The sequence below is a fragment of the Xenopus laevis genome, chromosome 7S, assembly GCF_017654675.1.
Source record: "Xenopus laevis strain J_2021 chromosome 7S, Xenopus_laevis_v10.1, whole genome shotgun sequence".
NCBI lineage: Eukaryota > Metazoa > Chordata > Amphibia > Anura > Pipidae > Xenopus > Xenopus laevis.
In genome coordinates, this window is record NC_054384.1 from 52374406 (window position 1) to 52398033 (window position 23628).

The 23628-nt window shown below is 39.2% G+C and overlaps 1 protein-coding gene across 6 annotated transcripts in view; it reads right to left on the reverse strand.

Annotated features, from left to right (window-relative positions):
* casz1.S (castor zinc finger 1 S homeolog) overlaps window positions 1-23628 on the reverse strand; it is a 309346-nt gene that overhangs the window by 55621 nt on the left and 230097 nt on the right. For 2 of the 6 annotated variants that reach the window (XM_018227627.2, XM_018227621.2), the window contains exon 1: window positions 17103-17550. The exons of 3 other annotated variants lie outside the window; for them this stretch is intronic. In XM_018227627.2, the coding sequence (XP_018083116.1) occupies window positions 17103-17151 (49 nt within the window). In that variant the 5' untranslated portion in view covers window positions 17152-17550. Of the gene's footprint in view, window positions 1-17102; window positions 17552-23628 lie in introns of those variants that run through there. One more of the 6 variants, XM_041571249.1, reaches the window with a different exon arrangement.

The window sequence follows — 23628 nt, forward strand, 5'->3', positions numbered from 1 at the left end:
CTTTAAGTAGCATGATCATCTGTTTATCTAGTAAAACCAAGTTAGACGGTATTAAATCACACCATATAAAGATGGTTTTTATGTATGTAATCTGTTTCCAGTCCAAATGAATGATTGCATGGGTTTGGTAGATAGGAGCAGTACCAAGCACCCATGGCAGTGCCAGGCAGAACTGCTATAGGTGCAGCTAAAATAAGCACCTATAGCAGCATTGTCAGAGTATTGCCAGTCAAAGTTGCTATGGGTTCTGCTGCGATGTGCCCACATATCAGAATATCTGAGGGTTGGTGCTTGTGAGGGACTTGTTTGCACAAAACGTATCTGATTCAAAAGGTTTACGTTTATCTTATTTTTACTATTTTGTCATAAAATAACACTGTGGCCTTGTTATAGAACTGCTCACTGACTTCTAACAGTCTTATAGAGGATAATGTTACAGTGGTGCCTTCACATATGTTATTAAAAAACAACATAGACAATGCTATGCTTATTTAAAAGAAAGAGGTGGGTCCAACCTTAAGCCACCAGCTGCTGCTAAATTACTTCTCCCAGCATCCTCTGACAAAGTCACAGATATATTTTCACTAGTGTAATAGAGGATAATGTACCCATTACTAAAATGTATTGGGGCAAGAAAAAAACAACATGCTTCCAGCTGTCAAAAAACAGCTGCCAGGGGCTTGATATAATGCTACCTATAGCACTATAATGCTAATGGCACACGGATTTGTTCTTCCACTGGTGTTTTTCTATTGCTGATCTGCTACCTGTTGCTACCTGAATGTGAGTAGCCTGTTAGCATACACAGAGGGGGTTATTTATTAAAGTCCGATTTTTTTCTGGTCAATTTCGTCACAGTTTTTTTTCGAGTAAATGTATCGATAAATATGGTAAAATGTGCACGGGAGTTTGGTCAAAGTGGTTTTAAGAAAACAGTGAGAGATTTTCAGATTTTAGTAAAAAAAAACAAACAAACAGAAAATGAAATTTGGGACAAAAATGCACACTTTAGCATTTCTGCTCCAAAATCCACTGTTTGTATTCAATGATGGACTGCCCACATACTGAAGTATTGGAAGGTAGCGGATTGGCGATTCTCTGCTGATATATACATGCAAGGAGAGAATCCAATCCATTAGCCTTAATAATTAATTGTGGGTAGATCCATGCTATAAGTAGTTACCAAACAACATGGGAATTGTCAAAAAACTGAATCCCCAGGCTAACTGGTTTTCTACCTTCAAAGGTTCCACAACCTCACTGGAGGTTCAGTTCCTCAAGTCCAAATGGGTTCTTTGTTTTTTATTTGTCTCTGCAAAGCAGAAACATTCTGCATGGAGTTTTTATTTGTCTCTGCAATGCAGAAACATTGTGCATGGAACTTTTAGCACACCTTAGTATCATTAGCAAAAATACATATTACTTACAACACCCACCTCATGGCCAAAAATAATCAATTTAAAACAAATCACCTTGGAGTTCTGTGATTTTTATCAAGACACAAGCCCCCATATGTAATATAATGAGTTAAGTTTGCCCAGGAGCAGTAACCCATAGCAACCAATGTTTACATTTTAACATGTGACCAGTAAATTGGTTGATTGGTTGCTATGGGTTACTACCCCTGGTCAAAGTTAGTGCCTTTTATTACATAAATCCCATTGCTTGTAAACTAAGCCAATGAGTCATTGGAATTGTAGTTCAGCAACAACTGAAGAGCTACTGGTTGCCCATCATTGGACTCCACATATCTTTAAATAACTTCATAACCCTGGACATAACTATGAGTATTAATCTAGCTCCCCATTATAATTGCCTTTGACTTTCTTTGCTGGAACAAAGCATGTGTCATACAATAGCTTCAGAAGTATAGAGCTTTTCAAGCATCTGCTTCACATCCCACATAGATAATTTAACTGTCACAGTTCTTGTTTTCTGTTTCATTCCCTAAAATAACAGGTTTCCTTCCTTAACAAACATTCCCACAAAAGAGAAAGAAAAACTGATTTAACTGGGCCCATCTGAGTACTCTGTTTGCACAGATCTCATCACTAGTGTTCCCCTTATGATCAAGTGACTTATTAAAGTTTAAACAGTAATTAACAGAACAATAAAAATAAAGGGATGTTTGGGGAGCTGTAGCACACACTAGGTTTTTGGCAGCCCTAGCATTTTCCAGTGCCCTGTGCTGGCAGGAAATGTCTGCAGCAGAGCCAGGGAAAGAATCCTACAATAAGAACCTGCATGAAAGGCAGAAAGGGTGCTGATTTGGTAGGAAAAAACTGATGGATATGACATACATGTTACAGGCTCAGAGATAAATAGTGCATGTCAAAAAGTGTGACTTTAATGTGTCTGGAAATATTATGTAAAACAGCTTTCAATATTGTTACTGACATTGTGCATGCATTTGTATCCTTTATGGATAAGGTTTTGAAGTATATATAAACATATGAGGAATACATGAAACATTGTTGTCAGTTTAGTGCTACCGGCTGTCCAGAACTTTCAATTATTTACTTTGTGCAGAAAAGAACACTGCTGTTCTGGGTACTCTTTGAATGAAATTAAGAATGGATTCAACCATTCTAAAGCTGGCCATTCACGGGCCGATAATAGCTGCCAACAGACCGAGTCAAAATCCTGACCTGCACATAACTAGCCACATCCTTGAATCCTGTTACCACTGTTAGAAGTTAAGTTTAAGGTTTACAGCACCTTTAACACATGAGAGTAAGAATACACTTGACTTCATAGACTATATTTGTACCATTAAAGTCTACAGAGAATTCCATATCAAATATAAGTAATATAGCTTATGACTATGTAAAACACGACGATTTTAAAGGAACTAAAAAACTGTTATAGCTCAACTGTAATATATATCACAAAATTGTACAAGAAGACTCTTTTACAAAAAATATATGGGCCCAATTATCATGTAGTGTAGAAAATGGCGACGAAATACACCACACAAATCCATCTGATTGACAGGCATCGTCTTGTAAAAAAAGGGCTCAGTTATCAAATGTTGTATAAATTTTTTGGCGTAACGCTTCTGAAGGAAAAAGCAGCAGCTGAAAGTTCTGTGTAAAAACACTGCATAAATTTACTTGCTGCCTACAGTTTTTTCCCACTGACTTGAAAGGGTTAAACCAAAAAGTAATGGTTTCCCACTGACTTGAAAGGGTTAAAGTAAAAGTAAAACTGTGTAAAATCCGGCAATCAGAAGAAAAGACACACAGCTTTATAAATCTGTTTATAAATCTGTTATATCACTGCCCTTTTAACACCATTTTTCGAACTTAAATTATTTTACATAATGATAAATAAGCCCTATAGTGTACCTGCTTATGTTAAAGCATAAGTATTAGGGATGCACCGAATCCAGGATTTGGTTCGGGATTCGGCCTTTTTCAGCAGGATTTGGATTCGGCCGAATCCTTGTGACTGGCCGAACCGAATCCGAATCCTAATTTGCATATGTAAATTAGGGGCGGGAAGGGAAATCATGCGACTTTTCGTCAAAAAATATGATTTATTTTCAACTTTTTCCTTCCCTGCCCCTAATTTGCATATGCAAATTAGGATTTGGTTCGGTATTTGCCCAAATCTTTCATCAAGGATTCGGGGATTCGGCTGAATCCCAAATAGTGGATTCGGTGCATCCCTAATAAATACACATCTGTCAATATAATTATAATGCTTTTTAAAAGGCAAATAAATATATATTTTAGTGTAGCTTTGGTAAAATGTCCATATTTTCCCCCCAAGGAGAAACAACCACCGTAACAATGGAAGTACTGGTGACTTTTACCTGGGAAAAAGCAACTTATGATCTGATTTTTGCCAAAGAGTTTTGGGGCTACTTTTTTTTCATTGCCTTTTGATAGAGGGTGCACTGCATTATTCCATGCTTTTTTAGTATACTGTTAACAGACAACCCTAGCAAGGAAAGTCTTCTATTAAAAGCCTTCATTGAAATACGGACTCTGACCCAGGCACTTAGCAATGTTTCAGGACCGACATCGGTCCCTTTTTCAAGCTACCATTCCATTCTTTTTTAGCCATATCCCTGATATGAAAGCTGTATCAAGCAGACTTTACAATGTCAAGTACAAACACCACTAGTGTTCTTTCGTTAACTTTTAAAATAATGGTTTATCTTGCTCTCTTGACTGTGTCAGTTTAATGGGATGCTAGACAAGTACTTTATTCACTCAGACACAGGAACAGTCAGAATAAAGCATTAATACCACTGGATGAAATAAAGCATGAACACATCTACAGAAGAAAGAATTGCTCTCTGATGCAAGTAGGCTGCGCTTGTGGGTTTAGCTGTTGTTAACCATCTGGAAACAGGCATTATAGTCACCTCTTTAATCCTATATTTACTAAATCTAAGCTGGTTACAAATGATGGGGAAGGCAGAAGGAGGAGGATACTAGATAATTTCTATGAATCAGCAGAATACTGTGAAAATCTCCTAATAAGAGGGATTCGCTGATTTATTTAGAAGCAGACAATAATGCAATAATGCACTTGTCCCAGCTATGTAAAGTCCGCTATGCACAATAAAACAAAAAACGGTGTACATATACACACATTAGTGCCACAGGCAGAACAGTTATTACACTAACACACACACACAATCACAAACAGACAAAAATTTTGTCTTGCTAGCGTAAGGCTGTCAGGTAAATTAGATCTGAAAGCTGACAATTTCTGACCATATTTCCTTGATTATTTCAAACAAATGCACACCAGCCGCTGTAAGGAGATTAAAGTGACATAAACGTCCCGGGTGGGAGGAGGGAGGGCATAGAATTCAGGTCACCCCCATGCGTCCCCCATCTGACAGCCGCTATATCGCTATCCAATCCAATAAAATTCCCCCCCCCTTTGCTTTAATTAATTTTACAGCTAGCTTGCTTAATTACTTTCAATCAAAATCCTCCTGCCATCACAAAATTAGAAATGGTTGAGCTCCATTAGCCTAAATTTTTCATTTCAATATACAACTTGTCTATGCAGTTCACATACAAACTCCTGGAAGGCCAGTGCAACACAAGTGTCCATGATCCTAATCCTGCTACTTATGTATAAGAAGTGCTAGAAGGGTCCTTGTACTGTGGTAGGGCCATGAATGAAAAATAGTAACTGCTGACTGTAAAGTTATACTTGGGGTATTTATGGCATAGCTGGAAGCCATCAATAATTTAGACACTAGTGCTAGTTAACATGCAAAGGGACACAAATACAGTACATCGTTACATGTTGTACAAGTGCTTGTACATTTTGTAATGGTTAAAGGTTACTCTGAGTGGAGTTACAATGACTAGATGTAATGAAGCAATGAGGATTTAGTCAACTAGACAGCAGCTCTGTATACACTGCCTCTGATTGCTTAAAAATGAAAGGCTCTCAAACCAGCAAACTCGCCCTACAGAGCACAGGCTGGTAATATGGTTTGACACTCACAAGCCTGTTATTTTTTTCTCTCATCGATTGGATGAAGATGTCCAAAACCATCAGCATTAAATGGCATTTTACCAAAAAGAGCAAGTGCTTAGAAATGTGCTAGCAAGATTAGCCACTGCTAGCCTAACTTATACTCCTTACCTAGCCTGGCCCATATATACATATGTATATGTCTTGCTCAGTACACTGTCTAGTACAGAGCTCCTTTATAAAATGGATATATAGAAAAAACCTACAGTGTAGCTGAGCTATGTGTATGCATTTCCAGTATGATATTTTTCTACACATACTGTATGCATAAATGTATGGCATGTCTTATAGAGTCCTATGGAAAATATTAGTTTTGAGAGTTTTGCATTTGCTCTACAATAATAAAAGAGTAATGTGTATTTGATGTTATGAAAGCTAGCATAAATTCATGCTGATGGCAAAGTACTGATGCTGTTTTTTTTAATAACAGGGGACCTTTTTACCCATAAAGTGGATCACCGTACCAGAAGCCACCCCTTTAGACTAGGAGAAAAGAACTTTCATTTGAAGCAACGTAGGGGGTTCTTCACAGTCAGGACAGTGAGGTTGTGGAATGCACTGCCGGGTGATGTTGTGATGGCTGATTCAGTTAATGCCTTTAAGAATGGCTTGGATGATTTTTTGGACAGACATAATATCAAAGGCTATTGTGATACTAAGCTCTATAGTTAGTATAGGTATGGGTATATAGAATTTAATTAAAAGTAGAGAGGGGTGTGTGTATGGATGCTGGGTTTTCATTTGGAGGGGTTGAACTTGATGGACTTTTTTCAACCCAATTTAACTATGTAACTATGTAACTGTAATGTTTACATGATTTTTAGCGGTTTTAATGGATAGTCATCCATATTATTTAAAAATCCCTTATCTTATATGTAATATCTATAATAGCAAGGCACAGTTTACTTCCACTTTCAAGGCTACTGTCAAATGGCTTACTTTCTGGGGTTTATTTACTTTAAGTAAAACTTACTAGAAAGAAATCCCAGTGCATTTGACTTGTGTCCTAGGCTATGCTATGCATATGTAATTTTGTTTGCTGCTGCCATGCAGCAGAAAACAGTAGCTAACAGAAGACCCCTCTCTACCTGTCATCACTGATCCATAAAAGGTGCTGTACTGGACTGCACAGAGAGGTGACAGGTGTATCTCTATGCCAAAACATTGAGCATTTTGGCCTGAAAGTCTCATCAAAGGCACACTTGTAGCCCACCATTTTTTGCAAGATTCATTAAACAAGTGTATTAATAAAAAGTCCAAATTTATTGAGATCTAAAGTTAAAATCATGGCATGAATACACACAGATGATGCAGGCAGGGGTGAGCATGGCTTGACGCATTTAGTGTCACTTCCCCACTTCCTCGGTGGGCTACAAGTGTGCCTTTGATGATTCTTTATGTTGTACCACGTGACCAGAGTGGATTGGCCTTCACCAGCAGCATTAGATTCAATGCTCCCTTCCTCCAGGATTTGGATTCCCTTTAGTGTGGTTTTCTCTGCTTTGGCCTGAAAGTCTTTCTGACTTTGATCCTTCTCCATCAGATAGGGTGCTTTCTACTCACAAGTTTAATGGGTGGAGAGGTGTGGTTTATAGTTATATACTGTAACCCCAAATCTAATACAAGGCATTAAGATTGCCCTGGTGCAGTAACCCTCAGCAACCAATCTGATTTTCCTGTTAAACAGGTGGCTGCTACCTGCTAATTTATTGCTATGGTTTACTGCACCTGGACAAAGCTACTGTATTTTATCACTTAACTACCTTAATGTGTGTGTATATCTATCTATAATACACAAAAGCCATGAATATCCTGTAAATGATATCCTTATAAACGGTGAGTTCTGATGTCATCAGTTATAAACGGTGAGTTCTGATGTCATTTCTGTCACATGACTCACTGATACTTGTGTATTATAATAAATAAAGTACCCCCAGTTGAAAAATATGAGGATATTAGAAGTTACCTCCGAGTTCCATGACCTGTATAAAAACACTCGGCCTTCGGCCTCGTGTTTTTATATGGTCATGAAACTCCTCGGTAACTTATAATATCCTTATATTTTACAAGAGGGGGTACTTTATTCACTATATATATTTTATATACTTTTACAATGCAGATGTATAGAAGACTGGCCATAAGTCCCAGTATTAACTACATGCACATTGTTTCATACTAAGGAGCAGGGTGATTCTAGCCATTATGCCGCCTGAGGTGGCCTTCTTTTGCCGCCCCCCGTCCCTCCCCACGGCACTCACCTTTAGAGAGCCAGAGAGGGCAGGGGCGGTCCATGTCGAAAACCGGAAATTCGGCACTTAGTTACCAGGACCGGCATTTTTGCTGCCCCTGGCAACCAGGGGGGCAATGACGCCTGAGGCGAGTAGATCAACTCACCTCATTGGTGGAGCGCCCCTGCTAAGGAGTCACTGTTATTACTCTAAAAGGCAAAAGAGTAGCTGTCTGTATTTGTATCCTCCAAATGTCCTCACTGAGCTTATACTGACATGGGTACAATCCACAGTTGTTCCTACATTTCTCACTTTGCAGAACAACTGTTGCTCTTCTCATACACATAAAGAAAGCAACTGTTACAAAAAGTGTTACTCCCCACCCCTAAATCAGCAAAGAGCTATACAATCCCAAACATAGTCTTGTGACTTTGCCGAAAAATTTTAACAAAAACCTTCAACAAAGAAAAAAAAGCCATATGGCACCTGTTTGCATGCAGACAAATGACAGACGCTGCCTCTTGCTACTAGTAAATTACATCATAGGTCATAGTACAGTTTGCAGCAAGTGGGAAGGTACAAGTAATATTTAAAAAAAACTTAAAAATTATGCTTCTCTTTTCTAGGAGTCCATACGGGTCATTTACAGACCCCCGAGACCAAAGTGCTAGCCCCAAACCCCTTAGTACACATTTAAGATGCACTTGTGTCTGGAGTCTGGCTGTGCTGTGCATAAAAAACGTGTCTTTTTTATGATGCCAACTCATCTAGGTTGGTTCAATCAAGGAGGCAGATATTTTATTAGCATTCAGCCGAACCACTCTAAAGTCAGTATTGGACTGGGCTGGTACCCCGGGAAAAAACCAAGGGGAACAATGCCAGCCCAGATCCACTCCCACCTGCCTGTCATACCCTAATCTCATCCTGACTGATAGAAGAAAATTTTAGGCACACGCGGGACGGGGAGGGGGTGGATGGAAGAGGGTTGGGGACCGTTGCCAAGGGGGGCAGTCTGGTGCCCTGAAGTTGGCAGGAGGGAGTCGGGGGCAGGCCCTTGAGGTGGTAACTCAAGGACTCAAAATAGCCCGGTTTGCCACATCTGTAGCCCTACTCAAAATACTTTATGTTAGTGTTAACTTAAAGCGATACTAACACGTTCCTATAAAAATCATAGGAACGTGTCAGTATAAACTAAATGCTGCACAAGGAATCGTTTCGCTCAAAGCCCCCCCCCCGCAAAGCCACCCCCAGCCCCTGCAAACCTGTGTGCTGCTGACGCGCACACACAGCTAACGATCTTCCTGGTTGCTTCAGTGACGCTGGGCTGGGGGCAGAGCGATTGGAAGGACTGTGCTGACCCCAGACCAGTGTCGGAGGGTCGGGAGAACACAGGTTTGCGGGGGCAGCTTTGCAGGGGGCAGCTTTGCAGGGGGCTTTGAACGAAACAATTCCTTGTGCAGCATTTACTTTATACTGACACGTTCCTATGATTTTTATAGGAATGTGTTAGTATCGCTTTAAAAACAATGCCTTTTAACAAACAAGTGATACCCTTCGGTGGATACCTAATTCAAGTATAACACTTTCTGGTTGGCAAGAAATCACTTATTGTTTAATGAAAACATGTTGCCCACAATCAGGCCAAGCCCTTTTTTCTGCCCCTGTCAGGTTTTTAAATATGGTAAATCCCACATGTCACCACTTTCACCACATCAAGTAGTTCCTCTTGAGCATAGCAAAGTACAGGACCAAAAAAGGGAAAATGACAGGTCTGGCATTGTCCCTTAAAAAAATCTAATTGGGCCATAGAAAACTCAGCTGACATTACATTAAATGTTTGCCAACACAGATTATACCAAATAGCAAAATAAATACATCCTTTCCCATCATATTTTAACTTAAAATATGACTGGCTCTTATATTTTTAGCTGACCATACATAAACTGATATTACCTGCCAACTAACTAACTTCTATGTCAGTGGCTTCTGCATGAGACCTATATATTATTATCTGGTTGGGCAGATATTTTCTTGTTGGTTTGAAAATTCATGAGCTCTAGTGCCTAGCGAGGCAAATATTACAGTAAGTTTGATGTTCTATATTGGTAATGAATCAGTAAAGTCAATATGTAAGGAAGTAATGGGCTGGTGTCAAAGTGAAGTTAAAACTTTGGAAAGGGAAGAATATAAAAATTGACTTAAAAACCACACTGCTTCTGCCTTCTTCTGCAATTTGTCACATTTTCTGTATGTGCTCTTTAGGCCTAAAATGGGCTTAATTTTTTTTATTACCTGTTTGACTTCGCTGTCTCATTGCTTGCTCCTACTTAATGGTCCTGTATCCATGGAAACCAAACGAATACACAGTCGCTGGAGAATGAAATGATTAAACAGGTTGCCCTTGCAAAATAAATTGAAGTTATGTGTGCACCACAGATGATAGGGCTATGGCGCGAACAGAGACAAAAGAACCCTGAAGGGCTAGCCTTTACACCTGAGTGTAATACAACCTCAATCTGATATTGCTTGTGAGGGGTAGGAAAAGATCTACTCTAGAGTCAATAAACCACTAATTTACCATTTCTACGCTTTCTAAGATAAAAAAGTATCAAAGGGGAATGTAATTGAATCAACTTTTAGTAACATGGAAATAAAAGTCACCTAACATGGCACCCAACTGTTTACAGGTGGTCTGAGTGTCATTTGATTAATGATACCAAAGACAAACTGCAGCAACACACACACACACACACAAACACACACGCACACATATATATATATATATATATATATATATATATATATATATATATATATATATATATATATATATATATCCCATAGATTCCTTGTATTTTTAAAAATACAATATTTTCTTAGCTGAATTAAATAAGTACTGTACCTTGAAATGCAAGCTGAACATTTTGAAAATGTTTTGCATTTTGAAGCTTTGCATGCATTGAATACAGTAGATGTGCGTTTAAATGCGCTTAGAGCCCTAATGGCATGTACAGATGTACTCAATCTGTTAATCTGGTGCATTTGAAAATCAGTTAAAAGTACAGCAGCCACGGTACCTTAATTTTTGCAATAAAGCAAATTATAAATGCTAGCACCTGTATCAGAAGCAGTAAGTTAGAAAAAGTTACTACCAATTATCCAGGCCTAGTGATTAGGGTGGATCCAGGCCTAGTGATTAGGGTGCTATTACTTTATGATGGTAATTTCCTACCAAAGCAACAATAACACCAAATATTCTGTAAAGTGAGAATATTATTATTTTAAGAGATGACTCACGATTAAACACATGAAACAACTGTAACGGTCATGTCTCTTTAGTGAATTTGGTTCTTAGTATATTGGTCTTGCAGCTGTTCTGCTGAGAATGCATTTTCAAATGTATCAGAGCACAGACAGAGCAAGAAATTATCATCTGTACATTCTTCTGTATCTCAAGGTAAGTGTTCACGTTCAATGGGACAGTCTTTTGCCAGTGACACTCAAATTGATAACTGTGATTCTGCATCCTAGCAGGAGGGAGAAAGTTAGAAGTAAAGGCAACTTTGACACCACACAAGTGTGTAAATGTTCAAAATATACACTCTGATTCTAATACCTAAAACATTTACCAAAATATATGCTCTGTTCCTGCTTCACCCGTTTATAGAAAAGTCTATGGGCATGAACCAAATACATATATTAAACTAGCTGTGTTCCCTCCAAGAACTTTTTACACTGTCATAAATCTGCTTGACCTCCAGCTAGTTAGAAGCTGTGAATAACACAAATTCTGAGCCCCCTCCCTCAGAAACAGTCCTGATCTAACAAGTACCCTACTCACTTAGCTCAGCAAACAGGTGTCTTCCAGTCATCTAGGGCTGATCAAGTGTCACTTTTTTTTCTAAATTCAAGTCACAGAACAAAGTCAGCCCTTCTCCCCTGCCAATGAGTACCCATTGACAGCTGGTATTCTGTAATAATTATTCCATGAGATTGTTCCCTCCCCAAACTGAGTAATACAAATCCATAGAATCCACTAATGCTTCTGTTATCATAAAATGAGAAAGGGTGATATCCAATCCATTTTTACATTTCTTCATATTTACTTAAAATAAAATACATTTCTCTATTCTTGCAACAATCAAACAGCTACAATTTAACATGTTTACATGCTTCTTAGAAAACAGAGGTCCTTTGCTTATTCCCATTCAAAGCAGCTCTAGTTAAAAAGTTTGTGTAAAAAGGGCATCTGCCATTTGTCCCAAGACACTTTAAATATCAGTGATTATGTTCAATTAATGTACTTTTTAAACTGGCTTCATTGACATAATACATTTAAATATTTGTAACCTCTATGTATATGGGATTTTACAAGAAAGTTTTCCTGAGTTTTGGTTGCTTCAGATTAGAACTATGAATATGAAATCTACAGAAATTCCCATGTGAATGCATACTTCCTAGTTCCTAGTTTTTGCTTTACAATGTATATTTTAATCCAGAAGTATACATGTTGTATTACTAGGTATATGTGTATATGCTTTACAATGTGTATTTTAATCCAGAAATATACATGTTGTATTACTAGTATTATAAGTATATGTGTTGAAATCCAAGCAACAAATAAAAACACTGACATACACCTTTTTAACAATATTCATAACAGTTAAACCATGCAACAAAACAATATATATAGCTCAGAATGTTTATAAGCAGCTTATACACCTACTATTACTATCTTTTGTTTTAACACAGGTTGGTACATTTTTACTCATTTTATTTGCTCAGCTCTTATCAACATGGTTTAGTGAAAGAAAATTGCCAACTGATATTTTTGCTAACTGATAACAGGAAAAACAGGAAATTATTTGCTTCACTACTCCTATTGGTTAATACTAGACAAACACACACAAAACAACAACAGCAGGAATAATTGGTATATATTTATGTATGACTGTGTGTGCATATATGGATATTATTATTTAATTTAATGGGTGTGGTCTTGGTTGATATAACTTAAATAGTTTGGTTAGTATCAAACAGCAAAGTAGATAAAATGCTTTCAGTACAGGAAAAAAACTGTTTCCTTATTGACTGTAAAGGACAATGATCATGGCACTAGCTATTGCTAAGTCCAAACCAAAGACATGACAGCTTGATAGCACAAGCAAAGAAATATAGTCAGGCAATTGCTTATGGTTCAGCTTTCATTGCTGGGAGTAGTACTATTTGAAGTCCAGGTTTTTAATGTCCAGAGGTACATGCACTGATAGTTTTTAGATTGCTGTCTGCCACCCTATTTATTATGGGGTGCAGTACCTAATGTGGCCTTTGTATAGTATATGTGGGTATGGCCAGTAAGGCAAAACACTAGATATCTTATTTAAAAACTATTTTGTGGTGTTTTATTTGTCATATACAGCATAGCCAGTGGCTAGTTCTTCAGAGTTAGCTTATCCCCTAATAATAGTACTTAATAATGTAGCCATTGGTATGATTTGAAACAATGTTAAATTAAAGAACCGTGTAGTTATTCTGCAAAAGACAGCAGAAATATTAATGAAATAATACAGGTCAGTATTTTCACATTTCATAATGCTATTTTTATCATTTTATAAACAGGAGGAACATGAGGGATTGAACTTGAAAGACTCTTTAAATGGAACCATTTCCCCCCATACAGTATAACACCATCGCCAGTTTTTATAAATTTAATGAATTAAGCAATATCATTTATGGAGGTAATTTTTTCCCTAAGCACTAATTGTACCAAAAACTTCTGTGAACTAGGACTTATTATCACAGAGATAATAACTGACACGTCCTAGGTGCTAGACAAATTATGGGCCCTTGCCTGCAATGCAATCTACTACTAGTGAAGGAGTTATATGAGTAAGAAAAATGTAGAAAACATTTGATCCCACAGGGACCAAAACAATTGAATAAATATTTATATAAGTAGAAAAATGAATACATGTGTAACTGTCCTGCACCATATATTCTTTAATTCCAGGTTCAGTATAATGCAACGAGGAAGCATGTTGTCCCAAATCATGTGCTGCTGGCTATAGCTGCCATGGATTGATAGGGTTAAAACATCTTGTGCCATATTCACTAAAGAACAATATTTTAGGGAAGAATTTTGCTTCAAAACAGGGACCTGTTTGCTAATAAAAACAGGAAGCTTTGTATCAGTTTATATTTGCAGTGCTAATAACATAGATTTAACTGTTGCTAGCTCTGGAATTTAGAATGCCTTGTGGATACTAACATTTAAAACATGAAAAATAAGGGGCTGATTTATGCAATATTTAATTGGGGAATGCTGAAGCCAGTGTTTCCCTATTTATGAAAATGTTCTGACTGGCAGAAATGGTTTCACTTTTTTTTTGCTATAAGGCCAGGTCTGAACTAGCATTAGATTTTGGAGTTATCACAAAAAAATGTAAAATGTAATTTGCAACCAACAATTTCAGTAAATTGGGAATTACTTTCCCAAAGTTGATAACTCAGAATTTTAAATGCTAAATAAGTGGTTGTTTTTTAAGGCTGCTTAGTAAATCTGGCCCTGTAAAATAGAACACTATTACAGAAGTACAAGTAACTATATAAAAATACTAAGGCCTTATTTCTAACACATATCAATAAAAATGGACCCAGAAAGTCCTATCATTTGATTACACATCCATACTGTTTTGATAAGCTGCTATGTAAAGAAAGAATGGTCCAATTCATCACATAGAATGCACATAACATACACATAACATACACTATTCAAAGTATGCTTTTTTATTCTGGACAGTTCAAAGTTGCACATTGCAGCTCCTCCCAAATGAAGAAATGGCTGCACACAAACAGCATAAGCCAATTCACGTAGACATCCAAATACACTATGTTCCATCTGACCATTTTACTGCCGTACAAGGTGTAGCACATTTCTATGTGCATCAGGTATAATATGCAACATTGCATGCATATATGCTGAGGAATATAGTTAAATGTTCTGTAAATGTTTTGTAAAACAGCATAAGAAATATGACGTACAATAATCAATTCTCTGACCACAATATACGTTTTGTATCAGACTCCTCCCATTCCCTGGAGAAATCAGATTAGAAGAGTCTACTGTAATGAAGCCACATTGCTTTTATGTGGCAGTGCTTGCAAAATTTATTTCCAAATTCTGTTAATCTTTGATACACAACCATTTAATTTGCATAACCCTTCCCTATTAGAAGGAAAAAACACACACACACACAAAACAAGCACTTGTTTAATTAAAAAATGTAAATTTGCTGTCATCTTGGGGCCTGGTGAGTTAGGGACGGCAGTGACATCTTATATTGCTGACAATGATGTAGTGAAAATGTATTCAGTGAGCTAATGGAAAAGGAAACATGGGACACTTGAGTGCATGCTGGTTATAAAACCGTGGGCCCAAAGCATCGCAACCTTTTAAATGTGAGACTTTTTGGAGATTCAACAATTCAAGCCCTTCAAGGTTGTATGGAAGTAAATATGAAAATACAATGACAAATATATACAATCCAAGATTATTGATACTCTACATTTTTCACAATTCAGACTGGTTAATATTATATGGTGAAAAAGCTAAGAAAAGAAATCTATATGCGTAAGAAAAACTCAGGGACCATACTGGAAATTCTACACTTACACTTTAACATTAGAGAATAAGATGCACGTTTCATTTCTTTCATTGAAACCTTTCTGAAGTGTGATATTTAAGAGCAGTTTATATGGGAAGGGCTAGGCAGCTAAATAAATAAAGTAAGGAGATGTCTCTAAACTGTTCAGTTCCACCTGTTGCCACATTATGTTGCCCCCTCCCAAACTATCAAACACACACACACCTGTGAGCCTTAAGGGTGAACAGCCATGTATTCAAAAAATGTTTACCGAATATCTCTAGAATGACCCTAAAATGCATTAATGGTATTACACAAAACATATGTGCATATATTATGGTTCTTTAGATTTGAATAGTTGTTCCAGATATATTGAACACTTCACATTAAGCTCTCAATTATCAATAGTTTTGACAGCGAAAGACCCCTCTACACAAAGCAACAACTAAAACTTTTGGTTAGAGCAAAACAGTTTGGTTGGGGCATTGGTAAGGGCTGTAATCAAACACCGACGCCACATTTCTCAGCACAGCTTTACACCAAACTAAAAAGCACTGAACTTTCACGTTTGCACAATACGTTGAGAATAATGTGAGATAAACACGGAGCTCCTTTAACAAAATGACAAAAGTGTCAGTAGCCAAGGAGAGCAGATGCAGTGCTTGGGACCAAAGTAAAGTAAGTGGGTATTTTACATTTTTCCTTTGAAGCTGAAATAGGATCATCTCTTGGGTGTGCTTGCCTGTCACCACGGAAACCCTTCAGCATATGTGCTGTAAACAGACAGGAGAGCAACGGTCTTTCAGGACAATGCCTCAAGGTTCAACTGCCACCCACCTCCCTGCCGTATTATTATTATTCCTCCCCGCTGCCATATCTGCAACAATAACGTGGTCCCTCGGCGCACCTGCCCCCCCCCCCCCATCGCGTGCCCAATTGTCAGGTAGGAGTCGGTACCGGAGAAACAAAGAGCTCGATAGCAAAACTTCAAAAAAGGGATCCTCCCAGCGAATCATTACATTATAATGATTGCTTATTTTCAACAGCCACTGCCTTGTCCAAAATTAATGAAATTCCTTTTGGCTTACACAGACTCTTATAGGGAAAAGCAGAATAACTAATGTACAGAACAACTCCCTGGTCTGCCCCTTCCAGCGGCAGATCCCCATTTGCTGCCCATCGAATAACCCGCACAACTTCCTTGTTGCTCTGGGAGCGGAGGGAATGAAATGCCGATTCTGGGCTCCCGGAGATGGGGCTGTAACCCCACAAGTGCCAACCCGCGCGCGCTCTCACTGCCATTAGATGGGCGAACAGCGTGTGGCCGCTTGTGCCGCCCTATTGAGTTCCAAGCACTGAGCTCTACATATTCTAGTCAAAGAAAATCCCGATCTCTACTATCCCTTCTTTGTACTATGAGTGTAACCCTTGCATAAATTATAAACACCAAAGTGACACAGTGGAAGCGAACAGGTTCTCGGACACTGTCAGCCCTCTATGCGCCCGGCGCTACGGGAAACTTTCCGCAACAGCAGCCAGAGCGAATCACCACAGGCACACGACTGCTGCTCCATGCTCAGCAATAGGCAAAGTAGCAGCGCACACAAGCCCATCTAGCACAGAAGCGAAGGCGAGTCAGTTAACTGGACAGGAAAGTAGCAGCTTACTCAATGTGCCTGAGAAAAGGAAGAAGAATGGTCGGCAGGTGCCGGATACTCACCATAGTCACACAGTCCAAAGTCGTATTCACTTAAATAGTCAACTTTCATAATACTTAATTAATATCTAATTTCAGCTGATTTGCTTCCCGGATCACAAGTTGTTTGACTGATGTCACTGTATGTGACTGTGGGAGCTCAGGAAGCGGAGCGGATTGCGATTGGCAGAGCTGAGACAGTAACGCCTTCCGCCGGCCTTCCCAGCTGGTTAGAGGGCAGGTGAAAGATCAGTCAGTGTGCCAGCCCCTTTCCCTTCTCTTCCCTCTCTCAATGGAGCTTCCTCAGAGCTACATGTGAAGTGAATGTGCGAGCAGCATGGACTTAAGGAAACACACGACAAACACTTGGAGCTGGAGCAGCTGTATGCGTGTGGCGCTCTTAGAGGGGCTGTCCTTCCTCATTTGCAACTCTCTTCCCAAATGGCCGGCTCCCTGACAGAGGAGGCAGCACATAGACGACTCCTGCACAGGCACACGGAATTCCCAAAGTGCCACAATGTGACCTATAAACGTGTTCCTCGTAGTAACAAAGCAAGGGCGCGTTCATGGACATCTCAAACTCCTCTTAGATTTGTCCTATCAACTATCGCAGCGCTGAGAGGAGTTTGGGATGTCCCAGCAGCCACCATAACTCCTTGACTGCTTGATAAGGAAATTAAATATTAACAAAATTAAGTAATTTAAGCTGGTATGACATGGTAATAAATTCCAGATGCCTGAAACATATGAAAGACAGGTGCAGACTGTGTCTAGTGAACTATGGTACAGAACACAACAAAAACCTAGCAGATTTACATTATGAATATAATCCAGGGGTCCCCAAACTTTTTTTACCCATGAGCCACATTCAACTGTAAAAAGAGTTGGGGCGCAACACAAGCATGAAAAAGTCCCTTGGGGTGCCAAATAAGGGCTGTGATTGGTTATTTGGCAGCCCCTATGTGGACTGGCAGTCTACAGAAGGCTCTACTTGGCACTATACTTAGTTTTTATGCAATCAAAACTTGCTTCCAAGCCTGGAATGCAAAAATAAGCACCTGCTTATAGGCCCACTGGGAGCAACATCCAAGGGATTGGAGAGCAACATGTTGCTCAGGAGCTACTGGTTGGGGATCACTGATATAATCCTTCCTCATTTGGCATATAAATACATTAAGGGGAAAATAGGTGCTGATTCTCAGCCTATGATTATGCTCAGCCTACACCATTAAAGAAAATGTAATTCTAAGTAACATTCCAATATACATATATTACAACCTTTCAATGGAATTAAAGCTATCTGCAAATTATATTGTTTTTAAAAGCAGCATTTGTTTATTCCTTTCTGAACTCTTCTGCCAACTTTTGAAACAATGTAGCAGAAGTAAATTTTCCTTTAGATATGTCAAAGAAGATTCTGCTAAATTGTTTCACAGCAAGAAACGCAAAGAATATTAACTAAGATTGTCTTTTTCAGTTTAAGCAACAAACTGTATGCCAGAGGAAAAAAAAATTCTTTACTCAGTAGTGTACCTTGAACAGCACACTCAAATCCAAAGCACCCCCCCCCAGCGAGTCAGGAACCCTGTGGTTGTGTTGTCTGCTGTATAGGTAGTTACAATCGAAAATACGATGTGGCTAATGGCGGAGCGCTTCCCTTGTACGCCAACTCCTGCTAAGCCGCTGCTCTCGCGATAGATCGGCTCCTTCTAGCCGGCTTCAACTACACACCACTGATACCGCTGCGGATGAAGTGATGAAGTGTCAGGTTTACTGACACGAAACGCGTTAGATGTAAACCCCCCTCCCTAACAATTTTAATGCGCTTAATAAAGCCAGTAATTTGATATTAACTCGCCAGACTCCGACATTGCTTTGAACGGCGCTCCGCAGCGGTATCAGTGGTGTGTAGTATAGGTAGTTATGCCACTGTCTGAAGCCATAGAAGCTCAATGCCTCTATTTTTGAGGGGCATTTTTCAACTTGTCACTATGGTACTATAACATCATGTCATTAATATTAGTGTATCTTTTGGAAACCTGTTACCTGCAACAACTGAAATCAGGCCTAATTAATAATCTTTATCTTCTTCAATGGGTGGTTTCATCTTGCAGGCAACTCAAAGCAGAGCTTTGCAATGTGATGCTATAATTGTTATGGCCAGATTTTTGGATTGTGAACATAGATTGGAGCTGATCAACAGATTTTAAATTTTACTCCTTAAAGGAGAAGGAAAGCTACTGAAGCATTTTGCCAATAGATTCACCACAATAGTGCAAGCTATAACACTATATTTATTCTGCAGAATGCTTTACCATACCTGAGTAAACAGCTGTTTGTCAAGGATAGCCAGGGCGCTCCGCCAGAGAGGTTTCCAGGGGCGGCAAAAAGCCGATCCTGCACCTTAAAGAGCCGAATTTCCATTTTTTAAACCAGAAATTCAGCTGTATTATTTCTCCGCACTAGTGTTCCTGCCTCCCCTCCCGACAGGTAAGCCGGCGAGGGGGGCGGCATTGCAGATGAGATATGACAGAATCGGCGCTGAGGATAGCAGTTGCCATATTAGCATGTTGTGACATCACTTCCTGCCTGAGTCTGTCCCTGCTCACTCATAGCTCTGGGTTCAGATTACAGCAGGGAGGGGAGGAGGGAAAGGGAGAGGAGCAGACTGAGCATGCTCAAGCCCTAGCCCTCGAAGTTTATGCTGAAAACAGGAAGTCTGATACAGAAGCCCATGTGTACACAATAGAATGAAAGACATGCTGCGTTTCTGCGTTTCAGAGGACTGAGATCAGCTTACTTAATTTTAACCTTTCCTTCTCTTTTAATAAAACGTACTGTATTTTTTTCACATTTTAATAATCAATTGCATATTTTCATTACGGTTACTCATACAACCATATTTAGCCAAATTTGTAAAAGGAATGAAACAAACTATAAAGTAAGACTATTGAGATTGGGGTTGTTTTCCTAGAGAAAAGGCACTTGCGTGGGGACATGATTACTTTTTACAATTACATTAGAGAGCATTATAGACAGATAGCAAGGGTCTTTTTCACATACAACAAAACAAATAACCAAAAGCCACCCTTAGGTGGTGGCACACGCTCCAATTTCGGGAGATTTCTTGCCCAGCGACAATGCCTTCCTGCCAGCTAGAATGTGAATCGCCGGTGGATCGTCACTTGATTCGTTTTCCAAGTCGCCCAAAGTTTCCTAGTGAGTAAATTTCATGCGACTTCGGAAAGGCAAGTGCCATCCTGCTGGCGCTTTACATTCTTGGAAGGCATTTTTAAGGAGATTAGTTGGCCGAAGAAGAGGAGATTTGTCGCTGGGTGACTAATCTCCCCGGAATCGCCACGTCTGGCACCAGCCTTAGACTTGAGCAGCTGAGCTTTCAAATGTCTCTAATGGGTGAGGACAGTGAGGTTGTGGAGAACCTACTGGGTGATGTTGTGATGGAAGATTTTGTTAATGCCTTTAGGGTGGTGGCACATGTGGCTACTTGGGGAGATTAGTCACCCAATGACAAATCGCTTCTTCTTCGGCCGACTAATCTCCCCGAAAATGCCTTCCCGCCAGCTAGAATGTAGATTGCCAGCGGGATGGAACTCGGATTGCTTCGGTTTTCCAAAGTAATCTCAAGTAGTGATTGGCGAATAAATTCACCAGGCGTGAATTTGAGACAAATTTCCACGTTTTGCCACCAGCAAATAAATTTGCAAAACTGCAGCGAAAAATCCTCTGCGGCAAAAAAAATTTGGGCATGCGTCAGAAAAGTCGCACATTGTCGCATGTCAAAATTATTCGGACACCCATTGACTTTAATGCATTTGGACAAAATAGGCGCACATATAAAAATTGTCGTGGGTGTCAAACTTGACCCACATCAAAATAATTTTGCCGCCCATTGACTTCAATGCATTTCGCAAATTTTTCACTATTTTGGCGAAGCTAAACCGGACAAATTTATCCATCACTAATTGTGAGGCAACTTCGGGCAACTTCGCAAAAACGAAGCAATCCGAGGGCCATCCCGCCAGTAAGAAGGCATTTTGGGGAGGTTAGTCACCGCAGAAGAGGCGAATTGTCGATGGGTGACTAATCTCCCCAAGTAACCATGTGTGTCACCACTCTAAAGGTGGCCATAGACGCAAAGATCCTATCGTACTAATCGAGTATTCGTATGATTTTCGGACCGTGTGTGGAGAGTCCCGACATTTTTTGTCCGGCGGAGATCGGTCGTTTGGTCAAGCGGACAGGTTTGATATTGTGCCGACCAATACCGCCGGAGCCCATTGCGCTCTCATCGTAATCTGATCGTTCGGCCTTAGGGCCAAACGTTCAGATTACCTCCGATATAGCCATACCCGTTAGTGGCATATCGGGGAAAGGTCGGCTCGTTTGGCAATGTCCCCAAACGAGTGGATCTTTTTGTCTATGGCCACCTTTAGACACACAGAGCTATAGTAGCAGCTAATTGTTATGGCTACAAAATAGACAATAGTGATAATTGTCTTTACTAAGACACCATGAGTCCTATTTATTAAACCTCACATTTTTCTGGTTGAGTTTTTAAAGTGGAAAAACGTGGATTTTAGAGGGGAAATTTTTTTTTCAAGATTTATTTTGCTCTGAAGCTGCTAAAAATATGAATCGGTAAATACGCCAGCTAAATCTAAATCATGTAGCAGTCAGGGGCAGTTGGTCCCTTTAACACTTCGAACATATTTTTTACCTTCTCAATTCTCAATAGTTTTGGCCTGTTTTTGCTGGTTTTCGTTCGATAATCCAATGTATACGAAGTTTTCAACTCAATAAAGTCCCATGATTCGCGTGTCCAATCAAAAAAGTTGTACAATTGGAATTGTGCACAATTTTTTCACAACTGTTTCTTGCACAGTTTTTTTTCTAGAATAATTATCGCTAAATTACAAAGGTAATTTGGGTTTGGGAGTTTGGTCAAATTTTTTTTAATAGAGTGAGATTGCAGATTCTGTTTTTGCCTTGGATAGGAAGACATAGTATATGTATGTATATATAACTATATATATATATATATATATATATATATATATATATATATATATATATATATATATATATATATATATATATATATATATATATATATATGAATGTAGTGATAAGTCTGCTTAAGTATATGCATATATATGCTCTGGAAAGGTTAAACCTGATGAACTATTGACTTTTTTTTAACATAAATTAATTTAAAGATAACAATAACAGAAACATACATTGTGCATCAGTTTAAAAAATATATATTTTTACTGGGCTGGTGCACATGAGGTGCGATCAAATATGGCTGCATGTTGAGGTTGTTCCTTGCTACAGCATTCTCATTCCCAAACCAGTAAGACAAGCTTCTTAGAGATCACTACTGATGGCACCATAAACAGACTGCATACGCATAACTCAGCATCAGAAGCCAGAAGTGTAGCCTGTTAGGCTCCATGCTCTCATGAGCACTTACTTTCATGATCTTCCAAGAGTTGTCTTGGCTGGAGACGATTCCCAAACAGACTCATCACATTTATGTTAAAATAAGAACTAGCAAATGGTGCACCATCTCTTCAGATTTCTCTGGAAAGTTACAAGATCTGTGTCACTGAAAACACATAAAATTAAGTGCATGGTATCTCCACTGTTGTTGATACCTTCAAACCCAAATGAAGGAGGCCATGGCCCTTGATCAACCTTTTAGATGCTTCCTGAGCAATATTAATGCTACTGGTGCCGGGATTTGTGCACTGAGAGGCTGGAATGTGATAGAATTCATAAGGCATTACAAACTAGTGTCCTGGGAACCACCCCAAGATACATAATTCTCTGACTGCACATAACAAACACAGGTAAAGATCCTTTTTGCAACTCCACAACTTGCACATATCCTGCAAGAAATAGGCCTGGCATAGATGCCAAAAAACCCCACACCCTTCACAGACCTCTGACATTCCATGTCTCTCCTCTCTGGTACAGAACAGACAAGTCTCCTGCCATTAACAATATTTATAATCTGCCATTATGAATTGAAGTTGCATAACATCATATCAAAAATATGGCCCCAAGATTATTTGCTCTTTATGTTCTCTTCCTTCCTTTCCTTTTCTCTCATTATTTTCATGCTATCAATGGTTGGTGCTGAGCCTACAACAGAAAGCAACAGAGGTTGAAATGTGGGCTATGACTGCAGGTCAATATTGCCGCAGTGGAGACCTTGGACTTGCATTATCTGTGATCAAATTTCTATCATCCACTTAGCCTACAGCTTGTCACAGCTCCTGATACAGCTGTCAGTGTTTCAATGTGGAACTATTCCTTTTACCTTGCCTTGAGGTAGGCGGACTAAAGCTGGTCATAGACGTAAAGATCTGATCGTACGAATCGAGGATTCAAACGATTTTCGGACTGTGTGTGGAGAGTCCCGACATTTTTCGTCCGGCAAAGATCGGTCGTTTGGTCGATTGGACAGGGTAAAAGATTTCTGTTGGCTGCCGATAATATCTCTGCATGTATTGCCGATCGTACG